Below are 17,975 nucleotides of genomic sequence, written 5' to 3'. Positions count from 1 at the left end.
GGGGGATTATTGGGTGGTAGTTGCTGCTTCCGCCAGCCATCTCGGGTTCTATTACTTGGTCAGAGGTCTTGCTTGCAAAGTATCCTAGTGCCCCATCTTTAAAGAGATGTCATTGAAATACCAACAGTGATACCTGATCTAGACTTTCACAGTGAGCTTTGTTTAAAGTTAGGAGACCCTCCCATTCTGTTCATTCCAATGTCTCATGCTCATGTACACATTTGTTGAAATGACAGCTGTGTCACCTTGTGTTACAGGCATCCCGGGATGAGTTTGCCTGTGGCTTCACTTCACCTACAAGTAGAGGGAGTCTGAGCAGTGACAAAGACACTGGTAATTAAGTCCTTTAAAGAGTATACGCTGCATGGCTGTGTAGAAATGCACCCTGTACTTCTCTGTACTTTTTTCTCTGTACTTTTGAAATACTTCATAATAACTATATGTAGCATGAGCTCTTTTAAAGTTTAATTAAATCTGACTCACACTTGCAGCCCCCCCCCCTTTTTTTTTTTGCTTAAGTTTCCTTATCTAAGCTTGTTTAAAATGTAGCTTTGGTATACTGACAAAATAGAGGATAATGAGAACACTGGTTTCTGATCCGATCTCTCCAGTCTTAAGACAAGACGCTTCCCCTTTTTTGGGCCTAAGTTTCCTTACCTATAGAACTCTCTATTGAATTGTGTGGCCTTGGTTTATTACTTCCAGCCTCTTGTTGTTTCATAAGTAATAAAGTATTTCAAGTGGTTAAAAAAAAAAGTCACGCTTTGTTAGGCTTCTTATGGTGTTTTGATACAAAATAGAAACTTCATGTTTTCTTTTCTTTTTTTCTTTTCTTTTTAAAGATTTTATTTATTTATTTGACAGAGAGAGAGAGAGATCACAAGGAGGCAGAGAGGCAGGCAGGGGTGGGGGGGAATCAGGTTCCCCGCTAGCAGAGAGCCCAGTATGGGGCTTGATCCCAGGACCCTGAGATCATGGCCTGAGCCGAAGGCAGAGGCTTAACCCACTGAGCCACTTGGGTGCCCCGAAACTTCATGTTTTTTTTTTTTAATTTTTTTGAAGACTTTATTTATTTGCTTGAGAGAGAGAGAGAATGAGAGAGAGAGAGAGAGCATGAGAGGGGAGAGAGGGTCAGAGGGAGAAGCAGACTCCCTGCCGAGCAGGGATCCTGATGTGGGACTTGATCCCGGGACTGATCATGGCCTGAGCCGAAGGCAGTTGCTCAACCAACGGAGCCACCCAGGCGCCCCCCCAAAAGTTCATGTTTTAGATGACTAAGATCTATTCCCTAACATCTGTTTCTAAATTAACCCAGTACTTATCTTTTTTAAGATTTTATTTATTTATTTGACAGAGATCACAAGTAGTAGGCAGAGAGGCAGAGAGAGAGAGGAGGAAGGAAGCAAGCTCCCCGCTGAGCAGACAGCCCAATGTGGGGCTCAGTCCCAGGACCCTGGGAGCATGACCTGAGCTGAAGGCATAGGCTTTAACCCACTGGGCCACCCAGGTGCCCCAACCTAGTATTTATTTTTTTAAAAAAATTTTTTGACCATTCTTCCTGTTGTTAATGGGGACTTTGCTTTTTTTCCAGCTTATGGGTCTTTTCCAAATGGACATGGAATCAAGAGGGAAGATTCAAGAGGTTCCCTCCTCCCAGAAGGAGCAACAGGATTTCCAGATCAGAGCGGGACTGTTGAAAATGTAAGAACCAAAGTATGTGGGGTAACCCTTGGGGATATGTTAGGCTACAGTTGGCTGTCTTTTTATATAAGTAAAAGTCTCTCTACTAGAAAGCATCCCATAATTCTTGGATGTTGCATTGGTTCCTTCCTCTAATGGCAGCTGCTACTTGAATATTTAAAACTGTTTATGGAGGATAAGGCATTCATCCTTAAGAGTTCTAACTTTGAATACGTCCTTTAATCTTCGTATACTGTAACCTGTTCTAGAGAGGGAAGGTTCAAGTATAAAATATCTAATGCACCTTGTCATATAAATCCCTTCTTGGCAGGGTTAATTCAGTCTTCCGTTCTTTTGTGATAGAGTAAATAACCTGGGAGAAAAAAAGTTAGGCCTCCAAATTGATGATCTCGGTGTCACATCATTACTTAATCAGAACATATTCTCTAACATTAAAGTTTGAGTATGTCTGCCTTGAGACAGAGAAACCTCATTTTATTTTATTTTATTTTGTGACAAAGATAGGGCAAGTGGTGGGTGTGGGGGAGCAGCAGAGGGAGAGGGAGAGAAACACCCTTTAAGTCCAATGCGGGGCTCAATCTCACCACCCTGAGATCATGACCTGAGCTGAATGAAGGCAGATGCTTAACCATCTGAGCCACGCAGGTGCCCCCAAGAAATTTCATTTTGACCAATAAAGCCATGTAATGCTGCTGTGTAAGATCACAGACTCATATAAAATTAGGGTTAGAAGGGTGTATAAAAATAATAAATTCCAACTCAATTTACAAATGAAAACTGGGGTTGTGACTTAGGACAACCACACAGCTATGGCAGGCCAGACCTGAACCTGGATTTTCTGATTCTAGCAATATTTCTCTTATATCCTGGCATTCTTAGTGTGCTTCAGAATCACCTGGGGGGTTAATAAAAACAGATGGCTGGGCCTCACCTCCAGAGTTTCTAATTCAGTCTGGGATGGGGCCTGCTAATTTGTGTCTCTAAGTTCCCAGATGATGCTGATGCTGCTAATTGGGAAACACCCCTTGAGAACCACTGGAATATACTTCCTTGAGCCTTGGGGTAAATAGTAAATCATTCACAAAGGTACCTATTTTAGGGCTTTTAGAATTCTGTCAATAGACATTATCATAGGTAAGGCAGATAAAAGACAAAGAAGCTAAATGACTTAATAATCACACAGCTAGCAAACATTCAGAACCTAGGTGTTGTGCTCTAAGTGAAAGTTCGTTCTTAGTAAATCCTAGTTTAGTAAATGCCTATTTCCAGCTCAGTTTAGCTCAACTGTGAAAGAACTGGTTTTTAATAAGGTAAATTCTTTAGGTTATTAACATTCTATTCATATAAGTCCCCAAATAAGTCAGATCTTGTCATGCTTAACAACTGAGATTTTAACAAAAATCATTAAAAGGAACATCACTAGTTTGTAGAAGCTGTGGTTTTAAAGTATTACTGGATTCTTCTTCATGTAATTATCTTGTCATATGAGCCCTCCTTAAAAATACAGATTTCCTGACCTATGATTTGTAGGTTGGATTTTAATTTATAAACTCTGAAAGATTTAAATGAAAAGAGCTTAAAATGTTTCTGTGCTTCCATATACCTTAGTTAAGTTCCTCCTGCATGTAAAAGCTATTTTTCCTGGAATAGCCACATACGGTAATTTGAATTTTTTACTGCTACTTAAACACAGCTCACGGGAATGAAACAGTGTTCATGGCTGTTATCTTGATGAAGACCCCCAGGTAATTTCTAGTGATACTACTCTGTGCAGTAGCAACAAAGAAAGATTCAGCTCATTTACCTTCCAAGTGTGATAGAAAATTGGATTTGGGCTTAGAATTAGCAGGACCAATGATACAAATAGTTATTGAGTTAAAGGCTATGGGAATCTCTAGTACCAATATTGTTTGACAATAGCCCTTTCTATTACAGACCCGACAGGGTTCTACCAGGAGCAGTGTATCCCAATATAACCGACTGGACCAGTATGAAATCAGAAGCCTCTTAATGTGCTACCTGTATATAGTGAAAATGATTTCCGAAGGTGAGTTACCAGCATATTAAGCATGGTCTCTACTAGACATCCCCCTTCACAGGTTCATGCAACAAATATTTGATCGTCCCCTGTACGTAAAACACGAGCACATTAGAAACAGATCGTTGCAGACTCTGACCTTAAAACTTTCCTCTGTTTCTAACTTAAAATGGGTTTATTGGGGTCATCTGGGTTTGATTCTTCACACTATTGTTTTTTTAATTTAAAAATTGATTTCTAAAATGAAACTGTAGTTTCAAAAGTGCTAAACATATTTTTTTCCATGCAGAGCTTGTATCGCATTAAATGACCAAAGTAAACAGAAGGAAATAATAACCAGGAGTCACATTTAATACTTAAGCTTTTATTTGACCCAGGATTTGGAAAACCAAAAGCAAACAAAAAGACAGGAAGTGTTCTCGGAGGGTCGGGAATGCTGCTGTTATCTTCATGGTGCCTGCCTGTGGCATTGTGTGGTGTTACGCTGTTTTTCAGGCTTCATTTTTCCCCCTTTGGTGTACAGTTGTATTATTTATTAGTTTTAACACTTCTTTATATGATAGACTAACCAAAGGGTTTTCATAAACTGCAAGTCCTCTGGAAGTAAAATTAGGTTATCTTATTCCCAAATATCACATTCACTTACACAACTCCCTCCTTTTTCTTCCTTTTCTCAATATTTTTACTAAAAAAAAAAAATGTATGCAGGAATGAAAAACATGAAAGCACCCGGGTTCTGATTATCATAATTATATTTTACTTACTTGCTTTATTTTTAAACATTTCTATATTTAAATATTTTAAACATTTTTATATTCAAGTATTTTTAAATATTTCTATGTTAAATATTTTAAAATATTACTCTACATCTTTTTTTAAATAATAATGCAGGATATAAAAACATAAAATAATTTGATAGTTAACCATCAAAGACCTCAGAAAAGCTAGATATGAATAATAAATCTTAGAGTTTATTAATAAAAGTCAAAAAACAACTATAATCTTAAAGTTCTAAGACTAAATAATTTAGAGTAAAAGTCAAAGATTATATTGAGACTATATGATGTACCTCCCTGTTTTGGGAAAGAAATAAAGGGAGATCATTTTTAACCCCAGTGGTATTTCAGTCTGAGAGATAATGGATCAGTTAACAACTACAGCCACAGCTCACTGTTTTTGTCTTCCTGCAAGATGGAGACGTGAGCAACAAGGTGGAAAGTGACTGCTAATGTATATGGGGTTTCCTTTTAGGGTGATGAAAATATTCTAAAATATTTAGATATTCTAAATATCTAATATTCTAAAACTGGGGTGGTGGTTTTACAATTCTTTAAAAATACTATAAACTGCTGTATTGTGCACTATTTAAATGGGGTTTATGGCCCATGAATTCTCTCAATAAATTTGCTTTTTTTTTTTTAAAAGGCCTAAGTGACACATGAGAAAAAACAAACAAACAAAAATAAGAAAAAAAAGTAGTTGAATACCACCACTGCCCAGGGAAAGTGAGTTGGGGGCAGGGGGAGGAAAAATGGAGGGGGCAGGGAAAGGAGTTGGGGAGATGCACTGCTGACTACTTTCTCCTTATCTCCACTCCAGCAGAGTGCATGTGCACACACATGCACACATGTGTGCACCTGCACACACACACGCCCACTCTCACACCATATACTGTAATTACCAGGGTTAAGCCTCTGGCAGCTTGTTTAATGTGATGGATAAGACCATAACTGCTTTGTTTCTTGAGAACTTCATAGTTCTGCTCCTCTTGTAAATGTTGACCTTGCTTGCTGAATTTTTGCTTAGATTTTTCTCTCTTCTGCTCTTGCTTTTTGATTCTTAAAAGCACATTTTTATAACTAGTATACAGTCCATGTCACATCTCCTCTTTATCTTTTGTATGTGTAAAGTCATATTCATTTTATTCTGAAAAATTCTGCTTCTGGATCTTTCTCAGTGGATGTATTCTAGTTACTTTGTCTTGTCTGGTAAATATTTTAGTTACTCGGTATGCATTTAAATGTTGAACCCTTAGAAGTCCATACTCTTCAGGTCCTTTCTTGGCTTTATTGGTTCATAAACAGTAGCAACTTAGTTTCAACAAAAAGATGACAGACCTCTACACTTATAATGTGGAAGTGGAGGAATTCCACAGAATGAATTTCCTTTTCTATTTGTGGCTACATTTTATTAATTGGCAATAAGTCACTGTTTCAAAGTCTTAGTCATTTGCCAAACTTTTTTTTTCTTATTGTCTTGTTTATTATTTCTGGAGAAATGGAATCAGAGTCAGGGATAATCAGTTACACAGTCTGAATTGACAGGAAGACTGTCCTCTTGTAAAAGAAGAGCATTTTCCTTGAGAGGATGAGGCAAAGCTACTTTCCCTCTTTTTCTGTCTGTGTCCTGGCTTTTCTCTTTATTGCAGACCCTGAGATGAAACTTTGGGTATCACCGAGAGGCTTATTGGCATCATGCTCCTTATCTGTAGACTCATTAACATTCTTCTTCCCAGTGGATTGTTCAGTGAAAGGTATCGGGTAGCTGCAATCTCTTACGGAAAACCCAATGTTGTACTGAGTTATACCACTCTTCGATTTTTTCCCACTAGATCTTACAGTATAGTCAAAAGGAAATACATTTAAAGAGGGCTTTTCCTTACTCTGTGTAAAAGGGGGAAATGAACTTCCTTTATAATCAGGCATATTTTCCTCTGAAGTTTCAGATACGACTTGAGTAGTGGGGTTGCCTGTGGTAGAAATACTGGAAAGGCTCCAAGAGAAGTCAATCTGAGTTTCACACTTCTGTGTGGTGGTCCTTTGGGTGGAGGTCCTCTGGGTGAAGATCTGTTTCCTTTTCGGCTGGCCAAGCTGGTCTTCGTGGTTTGAAACATCTTGAAATCCTTGCCCCTTTTGAGGACCAACTATCGATGTTAAAGGAAACCCTGCAGGTGACTTCTGATTGGTACTGCTCTCTGTGCCAGGCTTACTGCTATTAGGATAAGGCTGCTCAGGAGAGGTCTCCCGGTCCTCGAAGAGGTCCTGACTATAAAATGGAATCGAAAACTTTGGACTTCGTGGTCGTTCCTTTCGTCCAGTTTTCATCTCTTCAGTATTTGATTGCTTTATCAATCTGACAGGCAGATACACATGAGTTCCTGGGGAGGGCTCCCTGACCGAGAAAACTGGCACAGACCTTTGAGTACAGGGAATGAATACCTCATCATCACTACTAGAAAAAGAAGGGGGCAAATGCTGCAGATTCCGTTTTAGTTCTGCAGAAAGCTTCTGATTTTCTTCCCTTAACCTATTCCTTTCTTCAGTAAGCTGAGCAATAAAGTGAAGATTTTGTTGTTGGATATCGTAAAATTCCTGCTGTAGTGTGTTCCTGTAGCTTTCATTCAGCAAACAGCGTTCACATGTTTTTGCATTTAACTGATCTCGCAAGTTCTGAATGGTGCTACTGAGGACTTTCTGTTGCGCGGTCAGCTCTTTAATTTTGGCTGTGGAGCCCGTCCACCTTCCATCGGCCAGTCGCTCTTTCCTCAAACTGGCTAATTTTGCCTGTAAACGGCGTAGCTCTTTGTCGTGGAGCTCTTTTAGCATTAGCCAGGTTTTTTTAAAATCATCAGATGATACATCACATACACTAAACTGTAATTTTTCTCTTCCTGAGGGTTTCTTACCACCTCCCCTCTCTCCTCCACCCATGTTCCCAGCCTGCATCATGTCTCGCCGATTTGGGGTTTGGAAACGGTGGAGACAGGCCAGCGGCTTAACAGCGCTACCGCCGTTGCCGAGAAAATGGCGGAGGAGCTGCTGACTAGCACTAAGCCGCGGCTGGGATGAGGCCTTTTCCCCTTTTACAGACCTGCGAAGCTGTCTCTGGGCACGAGGCTGGCACCGGGGTGGTTCAGGGATGGGCAGAAAGTTCCGGAGTTTTTGGGTGGGAAGAAGGCACCGGCCTTTTGGTGGGAAGAGAGCCGTTGCGTGGGAGAGAGAGGATGGCGCCCTCACGCTGCTCTCCGACAGGAGGCCGAGAGGCCGGAAACCCAGTGGCTTCTGGGGGATCTGGGCTTCTCCCAGCAGCACGGCAATCAAAAGGCAGGAGTGGGGGAGACCGGAAGTCCCTGCCCGCTTTTTTTTTTTTTTTTAAACAAACTAACGATGCCATTTTTAGCATTTTTATTCTTGAGGGTCAGTGTTTTGGAAAGTATCAACACCCGTGGCTTTTAGAAACAGTTGGAAGTAAAGTCAAAATTCCTGCATTCCTCCCTGTCTCCCCCTCTCCGCCTAGCCAACATTGCCTAGTCTTCCATCCTTATCTTGCCCAGGTTGTAGCTGGGTTGGCAGTTTTGTCATTTACCACTCTTGCGATGCCTATGACATTTTTACATTTAAGAGCTATGAGCGCCAAGAGCTATATCTGAGTAGCATAAAAAGGGAACGGAGGGGGCACCTGTCTGACTCAGGGGGTAGAGCATGCAACAGGATCTCGCAATTGAGTTCTAGCGCACTCTGGGCGTAGAGAGTACTTAAAAATAAAAATCTTTTTAAAAGTAAATGAAAAATGAATGGAGAGTTAAATGGCAGCAGTATTTTTTCTTTTTAATCTCGGTAAATTACTGTGTTGGAGTAAAGAAGCGGGTCAAAAGAGAAGTATACATGATAGATTTAAGGGACTTTTATATCTGGGATAGTTAGATACATGCGCCTGGACATACGGTTAGAAGATAAGCAGGCATGTTTGTAAGAGTGTATTTGAGCAAAAATTGATTAGAGTCAGGTAGCATCCAATCTAGCAGACAAAGTAGTCTTGAGGTGCTGTACAAAATGAAAGACTTCTAGAGGTAGAAGGGAGCTGGAGCAAGGAAGTTTATGCAGGGAAAGTTTATGCAGGGAAAGTGGGTTTGTTATTGCAAAGTCACTTTTGTCTAGGGGATGCCAGGGCTCTGTCAGGCAGATTACCTTAGTAGTGCCCATCAGATGATTCCTAATTGACTGGTTTACAATTCCATTCCTGGGCGAGTGGGAACTGTAATTGTCTAGGTTTGGTGGTGGGAGGCTTAGCATAAGCAACTCCATTTTCATTCAGCCTGTTGTTTTGTTTTTAACTGTGTGTGTGTGTGTGTGTGTGTGTGTGTATCTATTTGCATAATAGCAAGACTTCCGAGTTTATGGGGTGCCTGGGTGGCTCAGTGGGTTAAAGCCTCTGCTTTCAGCTCAAGTCATGATCCCAGAGTCCTGGGATCGAGCCCTGCATCAGGCTCTCTGCTCAACGGGGAGCCTGCTTCCCTCCTCTCCCTCTGCCTGCTTCTCTGCCTACTTGTGATCTCCGTCTGTCAAATAAATAAATAAAATCTTTAAAAAAAAAAAAAGACTTCAGAGTTTATAATACAAAGGCAAAGGGTAAAAAAAAAAAATCTCTTCTTCTCAAGTTTAAAGTTCTCAAACTTTTTGGTTCACAGAGCCCTTAGAGTAGCAGGCAAAGGTGCTTGACCCTCCTTTCGGAAAAATACTCCTAAGCACGCGGCATTATGCAAAATTTCAGGAAGTTCATTGAAAACACCCCAGTCCTTTTTCCCTTCCTCTGTCTTCAGGGATGATATGAAGATTAGTATCAGCCATCCAAAAGAATATTTACAAACTAAATAAAAATAATCATTAAATAATTACAGATAAAGTGATATATCTGGAATTAATTCACACAAATACAATGTGTGCCTTGAACAATGAGCTGGGAGAGGAGGACATCGATGAAAGAACTGGCTGGGAACTGATGGTTGTTGAAGCTTGGTTATTGATACTTTGGGGGCACTGTGCTATTTACTGTGCTTATTTCAAGATCTGCCACTTTGTTTATTCCATTTTCAGATACTCTCTTAACTTACTGGAATAAAGTCTCTCCTCAGGAGCTCATAAACATTCTCATCCTTCTCGAGTAAGTTATACTAATTTATTTTCATCAATTTTCTCCTTGTTTGGGGGTTAAAATATTACCTGTTTCTCCCCCAACAGCTTATTTACTGATAACATAGGAAATAGTCAACTGTTTTGGTAGCATCAAGGCCAGCACACAGGTTCTTCATACAGATGGGACAAAACATGGAGATGGAATACTTATGATAGCAGCAAAATTAGCTAATAATAGACCATCGTTCATCCCAGCAGCAGTCTTTCTGTGATCTAGAAAACTAGAAGTGGCATCAGCTGTCCAAAAGCATTCATTTGGAGCCGATGCTGGCTTAATGGAGCAGCTTCAATGACTGGAATTTAGAATTTGTACTCCTCTGTAGAGCTGAGTAATTCTACCAGCATCAGAAATGTGCATATATATATATTTTTCACATGTATATATGCATATATATATGTATTCTTCTCCATTCCAAGGCAGTTGGGGAAAAATCGAGTGTTGTTTGGGAAGTTGGGAAGGTGGTGTTGGGAAGTTGTCCTAGATTGTTTGCTGAGCTATCTGCATATCCTTATGGAAAGCTAATAGAAAAATTAAAATGAAATCTGAGGAATTTTTAGATAAATAACACCCAGGGGCTCCTGGCAGGCTCAGTCGGTAGAGCATGCAACTCTTGATCTCAGGGACATGAGTTCAAGACCCATGTTAGGTGCAGAGCTTGCTTTAAAAATAAATAAAGAGCATGCATAAATATGATGTTTATGTGTGCATGTCTTTCAAAACAAAAAGAGGATACTCGGTGCACATATAAAGTCTTCAAAGTTTTGCAGGAAACATCAGCAAACAAAACGGAGGTTGCAATTTTAAAAAACTATATCAAAATGTTTACTAATGAAAATATATGATGTTGGGGGTTTGCTTCAAAAAAAAATATAGGAGGTAGGGAGAATGGAGGGTGAGCAGGACACCTGTTGAGAGTAGAGAATGAACAAGAATGGCCCTGTGCCGATTACTGTTGAAGTAGGTGGGTGCTGAGTACATGGGAATTTAGTATGCTCCCCTCCCAACTTCTGGATGTGTTTGAGATTTTTGAATAATAGAAGGTGTATTTAATGCCATTTTAAAAATATAGCAATTGCTCTAATTTTTAGGCCTTAAGAAACTTTTTCTTTAGGTATTAATGGGTAAAACTAGAGATCTTTGCTATGAAACATTATAGAGCACGACGTAGAATCATCATTTGCATTGACAAACTTTTTAAATGTCGTTAGAATTGTAGGTGAAGAAATATGGAGAGTTTGGTTGCTAATGTAGTTGTAGCAAATAAATCTAGAAAGATATAATATGGCAAACCCACAAGTAGTTATGTGTATGTATCTGTATACCAAAACATATTGTTGTAATATGGTTTAAATGGGCCATTCTTTGGAACACATGAGTTTTTGAATATTGCTCGTTAAAATGCAAAGCGTGGCAATATCTCGCTAATGTGCTGTTGTTTTTCTTCCTAGAGTGTGTTTGTTCCACTTCAGATACATGGGGAAAAGAAACATAGCCAGGTAATTCCCACTACAATTTCCACTTTTTTTTTTCCTTCTCTTCCAACAGATGGCAGTCTTGATCGTGCCCCGTAAAAACCTAGATTCTTCATTTTGCGAGTTACCTGGGCTTCATTTAACATGTCTCAGCTCAAACTGTAAATTAAACTAGTGTGAATGGATGTATTTTTAAGTTTTCCAAAGGGTAGCAGTTAGCCTGCTACGCGGAGTTTCTGTTCTAATCCAAGAACAGACACTTGTCTTTTCTGAAAGAGGTGAGAAAAGGCTTAGATCCCGGGGAAGGCAGCAAATCATAAAGTGGGAACAACTGTAAGGTCTGTACTTTTACCAACAACCTGTCAATATTGACTTCAGTTGCTAAGGTAAATAGAAGTCTGCAACAGCAGCTGGGACATGCATTCTTTGTGAGCTATTCTCTTCTTTTTGCCGCCTAAGTCTTGATGAAGTAAATACTTTAGGACACGTTTGAGGGACCCTAAGAAAAAGATCACTTATTTCAATGAGATCTATTTTTAGAGGGTAGAGTTAAGGAGCTCAGATAGAGTCCTTTTTATAAAAGTGAAATTCCATGGCACTTTCAAGAACTAAACAGACACTTTGGATGGAGTTCATGGCTGAGTGTCAGGAACATCCTAATAATGGGTAATTCTGGTGACGATTTCCACTCTCTTTCCCTGTGGCTTGGAGCCAGCTTGGTAACTACCACTGTGAGCCTTCACCTCTGTGATTCTGCTGGCTCTCCCACTCTGTTTACTAGAGGATAGACAAACTCTTTTTTTTTCCTGGGTTCCCGTATGACCCAGCTGTAATTTTTTTTTTTTAATGGGATCTTAAAACTGAAGGAAAACAAAAGTTGGCATATCCTAGTAACAGACATGTGTGATCGAGGTTTGAGGCCAGGCCAGAAACAGATTAGATTGGCATTCCTTCGTGCACATCTAACCCCAGAAATTCTCCCCACCTCATTTCCACTCTGAGTACCCCTCGGACTATTTTCTGTGACTCCTGCCCTTCCTTGCCTTTTGAGAAAAGACCAAGCCTTACAGAGTGTTGGCCACTTGATTCTGATTTTTTAAGGAGGAAAGGAAGAAGCTTTTTCTAAATTCCTTAGTTATATTCTCATAGCAGAGGCTCTTTTAAATATCCACTAAAACTTCATACAATTTCCAGTGCTGCCTCGTTCAAGCTGAGTAATAGTAGATAGAATATTGAACACAGTGTACTGTTTATGTGGAAACCTCATCTTTTGTTTTGATTTTATTTATTTATTTATTTAAATAACATTGAGGGGTGCCTTCGTGGCTCAGTTGCTGAAGCATCTGCCTTCAGCTCAGGTCATGATTCCAAGGTCCTGGGATCGAGCCCTGTGTAGGCTGTCTGCCCAGCAGGAAGTCAGCTTCTCCCTCTCCCATTCCCCCTGCTTGTGTTCCCTCTCTTGCTGTCTCTCTCTCTGTCAAATAAATAAAATCTTTTTAAAGATTAAAAAAATATCATGGAGCTATAGTATTAGAGTACTCCATTTCCTAACTTTAAAATATTTTTAGGATACATGATGCCTGGCTGTCCAAGCACTTTGGAATAGACCGAAAATCGCAGACCATGCCAGCTCTTCGAAACAGATCAGGAGTGATGCAGGCCCGACTTCAGCATCTTAGCAGCCTGGAAAGTTCATTTACACTTAATCACAGTAAGTGAAAATGTGGGTAGGCTACCCATTCGAAACATACACATAATGCTATGGAACCTTGAAGGAATTCTAGCTTAAATCACCAGTACAATCGGAAATGACCACACATCTATGGATGTATTTATGTATCTCTGTGTTTATGTATAGTCCTTTTGTCATCCAGGAACACCTAATAAACTATGTGTGGATTTTCCAGTGATTTTTAGGTAACCATGGTTTTTCTCTTAGTTCGGTATTAAAGAAACTGATTTTCCCCCCACTGAGTTGCTATTCTCATCATATTATTTTACACTGGCTAGCCTTCATTCCTACTGTTAAACTTCAGTGCAAACAATGGCATCTTCATATAATAGTATCTATAATATTTGTTCAGTATATATAATATCTGTTCATTCAATGATTTTAAGGGCTTACCCCTGCTGAGCTGAATGCAGAAGTGAGAGAATTGCAAATACTATTTTGACAAAGGCATATTGCACATGTGTTGAAATATTGACAAGGAGAACAGGGCAAGGAGAGAAATGTTGACCAGGCAGGGAAGGCTGGAGGGTTCTATAAGTGGAAGTGATCCTCTGAAAAGCAAATATTAATAAAAAGTCAAAGAGAAATCTTTCATTTCCATATAGTCCCCTGGAGGTTGCCGAAAAGGAAGCCAGCCAAACTAGCTTTGTCATGAGGACTAATAATAAAAACAAATGTCTTGGGTAGATGGACCCTGAGCTAATAATAGACTCAAGACCTTTAAAAAAAATGCAAGTTTTATGGACTTCGGCTTTGCTGTTGTCCCTTGTAAAAATATAAGGGACCTGCTGCCTTCGGTCGGCCCAGGTGCTTTGTTTTTCTTCTAATCTAGAAACAAGTCCCCTAACATTGGCATGATTAGAAACATCTGGCAGGTAGGGGGAGCACCACCATAGGTGACGTCGCCGGCTGTCTGCAATTTCTCATTTTTGTTCCCTAGTCACATCATCTGAGTTCATCCCTGAGATCTTGTCTCCAAAGAAGCGGAGACACCTAATTACGTGTTGCAGGGCTGTTGATAACAGAGCTGAAGTAAGAATGAGTGGCATTGATTAGCCAGGATCATATTTGATTAAGGAATAAATAAATACAGCGAAGCTCATTAGGTCTGCGGATACTGAGAGCCCCCTTTCTTCTTGCTTGTCTCTCGCTGAGTCTTGCGGGGGAGGCGAATAATCATTCAAAACAGTCACGTGATTCTCTGCGTTGGTCTGTGTTAACTTATTTTTCTGTAATCTTAGGCTCCGCAACAACTGAAGCAGACATTTTCCATCAGGCACTTCTCGAAGGCAACACTGCTACTGAAGTTTCCCTAACGGTGCTGGATACCATCTCGTTTTTCACCCAGTGCTTCAAGGTAAAAATGGGAAGTCACACTTCAGGTGGTGTCCTAAAGAAAACATTGTACACAAATTAATTAGTCAGAGGAAGCACAGCGTAGTAAAAAAGCCCCAAATGAACAGTCTGGAAACTTGGATGACAGACTTCGTTTGGCTACTGTGTGACCTTGGGGATTCACGGAGACTCCCTTGCCACATCCACGAAGGGAGGGGTTTGGACTCATTTGCCCTCAAGCTTCCTGCTACCTCTGAACTTCTGTTGTTTGATTTTTGTGTGTGTGTTTAAAGCCCTTTTCTGTCACACTTTTATAAATATATCCAGTCATGTTTAGCTCGAATTAGGATTGAACTGGTTTGCTCAGATACCCATGGTGATGAGGCGTTTTGTCAGGCTTGACAATGCCAAGGCAGGCTGACTAGCTTCCCTGGCCAGATGTTCAGTGCTTTTTCTCAGATGTTTGCTTCTCCACACAAATGAGCACTGTGAGGATTTTTTTTTTAAGATTTTATTTATTTGTTTGAGAGAGAGAATGAGAAAGAGAGGGAGAGCATGAGAGGGGGCAGGGTCAGGGAGAGAAGCACACTCCCCACTGAGCAGGGAGCCCGGTTCGGGACTCGATCCTGGGACTCCAGGATCATGACCTGAGCCAAAGGCAGTTCCTTAACCAACTGAGCCACCCAGGTGCCCCTTTTTCGTGAGGATTTTAAAAAGAAGAAGGTAAAAACCATGATCTTGCAAGGTTGTCGAGGGAGTAAGATGAGATAATAGGAGAGTGCTCTGAAGAGTAAAAATGACGTAACTGTCCCATAATGTAATATTAGCAGGAGAACTCAAAAGTAGAAAATTGTGCTTGCTTCCCCGTGAGTTAAAATCAGTCATTTTCTCCCCTCTTCTCTGTGTAATGCAGTTAATTGCTTTGGCCCTCCAGGTTTACTTTTTTTGAGAGAGAGAGAGAGACAGAGAATAGAGGAGGGGACAGAGGGAGGGGAAGAGAGAGAATCTTAAGCAGACTCCACGCCTAGGAGGGAGCCGGTGTGGGGCTCGACCTCACAGCCCTGAGATCATGACCTGAGCCAAAGGCAGATGTTTCCCCAACCGCGCCACCCAAGCACCCCCAAAATGTATTTTTTTTAAATGTTTTGTAGAGTCAACTGTTAAATAACGATGGCCACAACCCACTAATGAAAAAAGTATTTGATATCCATCTGGCATTCCTTAAAAATGGACAGTCTGAAGCGTCGCTGAAACATGTTTTTGCCTCCCTGCGAGCCTTCATCAGTAAGGTAAGGACAGCTTTCGAGCTGCTTGTGGGTCTCCCTCCATGGCAGGCAGGAAAGAGGGCACCGCGGGGCCCTGGAGTGACGTCCTCCAACCTCAGTCCACGAAGCTATGAAGTAGGGCCTTTGTAAGTACAGATGTAGAACAGCAGCACACACAAAGACGGCCCAACAAGAACCCCGTAAAGTCTGAACATGCTTTCTATTTCACATCGCCATTCCTTCCCCTTTTCCACAGGCTCCTAGGAAAAGTCTCATTTTCAGATGACCAGCTTTGCCGGGTTTTTTTCTAGTTTGCTTCTTCTCCAAGTATTCTCATGCCGAGGTTATAGAACTTAATCCACGTGCTTCTGTATGAGCCCCTGGCAAGCAGAGACCAGGTTGTCTAACCCCGGGGTCTCCTATCATAGCCTGCGAACAGTAGGCACTCAGTACGAGTTCAGGCGAATGATTTCTGCCTTTCAAAGCTAATTGTGTCTGCAGGCTCCAAATGTTCAGGCTGCTTACCTCATCTCGACGCAAACCTCAGCCCAGGCTCTTAGGAATAAATTGGATTCAAACAGATGGCCAAAATTTATTCCTCCTGGTCTGTTTTTGATGGCTTTTAAATGTAATAAAGGGCATCATAAGCCAGGATGGAGTTGCAGTTATGGAAAGCTACAGTCAAGGCCTCTACGCAAGGATGAAACTCCAACAAGACAAAGAAATTCAATTAATTGATTTGTGTAGTGGAATAGCTGGGCCTGGAGAACTTTTTTGTCATCACTATTTGTCTGCTGGCTTATTGCATTTACTCGATACAGAACTGGGGTGGAGTTGAAGGTTGTTTCTTAATGGCCACTCCTTAATATAATTTTTTGATTTTTTTTAAATTAAGATTTTATTTATTTATTGGAGAAAGAGAGCACGAGCAGAGGGGCAGAGGGAGAGGCAAACACCCCGTTGAGTAGGGAGCCCGATGCAGGGCTCAATCCCAGGACCCCAGGATTATGACCTGAGCCAAAGGCAGACGCTTAACCAACTGAACCACCCAGGCACTCCAATATAATTTTTTAAAAAGATTATTTATTTATTTGAGAGAGGGAAAAGCAGAACAAGCAAGAGAGAACACAAGTGTGGGGAGGGGCAGAGGAAGCAGGAGAAGCAGGCTCCCGACTGAGCAAGGAGCCCTATGTGGGACTTGATCCCAGGAGAGCCAAAGGTGGGCAGTTAACCCACTGAGCCACCCAGGCATCCCTCCTTAATATAATTTTTGAATAAAGAAGTATTTGGAGAACTGAATTCAATACAAGCATGTTATAAGCAACTAAGGGAAAGAAATTCAGAAATAATTCACCAACCAAACAGTTTTCAAGTAGGAACGTCCTGGTGTTAGACACTGTGTCAGGGATACAGTCCAAGGGTTTATTGTACAGTAGAGGGAAATATACACACGTATATGCACGCATATCCAACAATACCACTAGAATAAAACAAGTCTATACAGGGAAATGAGTGTGGGGAGTAGGAGGGAAAATGTCCAAATTTAGCAAAAGTTTCTCCATTGCAGTAGAGATAGAACTTAGTATGGACTGAGCGAGAGATGAAACTGAAGAGGTCAGGGGGACCAGATGGTTATGTAATTATCTTAGGAGTTAGACTTCATCTTTTAGCCCCCAGGGAGCATGGAACCAACACAATTAGATTTGTATTAAAAGCAGATTGGTGCAGGCGAGGAAAACTCTCTCAAAAGTAGTGTGGAAGGTAGATTGGTGGCAATAATAAAGGCAGGAAAAAGACTTACTATAATAAGTTAGGTAAGAGATGATAAAAGTTAATGAGTTCTGTTTTGTGGACCTGTTGAATTTAAGGTGCCTTTAGGATATCCAGTTAGAGCAGTTAGGATTAGCTGTTGGATATATAGATCTTTGCTCTAGAGAGAGATTTGGGTTAGAAAACTAGATTTGGAGTCATCCATCCATCCATCCACCCACCCATCCATCCATCCATCCATGCATCCATCTATCCATCCACCATCTATTCATCTAGCCAGCCAGCCATCCACCCAGCCACCCATCCATCCATCCACGCACCCATCCATCCATCCATCCACCATCTATCCATCCACCCACCCATCCATCCACTCACCCACCCATCCATCTATCCATCTACCCACCCATCCATCCATCCATCCATCCATCCATCCACCGTCCATCCATCCATCCACCGTCCATCCATCCATCATCCTTCCATCCATCCATCCACCCACCCATCCACCCATCCATCCATCCATCCTGTATTTATTGAACACCGCTTCTCTATCTGGCACTGTACTAGGTACTAGAGATACAGTGCTGGGGATACAAAAGAAACATAGTCTCTGCCCTCGCTAAGCTTCTAGTCTAGTGGGGTTGGGGGAAAGAAAATAAATGAGTAAATAAAATAGTAATTATAAGTTTTGG

The 17,975-nt window shown here is 41.0% G+C and overlaps 1 protein-coding gene across 4 annotated transcripts in view; it reads left to right on the top strand.

The window, feature by feature from the left end:
- DOCK11 (dedicator of cytokinesis 11) overlaps positions 1-17,975 on the top strand; it is a 191,553-nt gene that overhangs the window by 122,746 nt on the left and 50,832 nt on the right. For all 4 annotated transcript variants that reach the window (XM_045068324.1, XM_045068323.1, XM_045068322.1 and 1 more), the window contains 8 exons: positions 258-333; positions 1,592-1,701; positions 3,637-3,748; positions 9,613-9,679; positions 11,161-11,208; positions 12,753-12,895; positions 14,158-14,273; positions 15,403-15,540. In XM_045068324.1, coding sequence (XP_044924259.1) covers positions 258-333; positions 1,592-1,701; positions 3,637-3,748; positions 9,613-9,679; positions 11,161-11,208; positions 12,753-12,895; positions 14,158-14,273; positions 15,403-15,540 — 810 coding nt within the window. The remainder of the gene's footprint in view (positions 1-257; positions 334-1,591; positions 1,702-3,636; positions 3,749-9,612; positions 9,680-11,160; positions 11,209-12,752; positions 12,896-14,157; positions 14,274-15,402; positions 15,541-17,975) is intronic.

This window comes from Mustela putorius, unplaced genomic scaffold (genome assembly GCF_011764305.1).
Source record: "Mustela putorius furo isolate JIRA1106 unplaced genomic scaffold, ASM1176430v1.1 tig00003901_pilon_pilon_pilon, whole genome shotgun sequence".
NCBI classification, from domain to species: Eukaryota; Metazoa; Chordata; class Mammalia; order Carnivora; family Mustelidae; genus Mustela; species Mustela putorius.
Note: the sequence above shows the minus strand (reverse complement) of the source record. Positions and strands in the feature narration are given on the sequence as shown.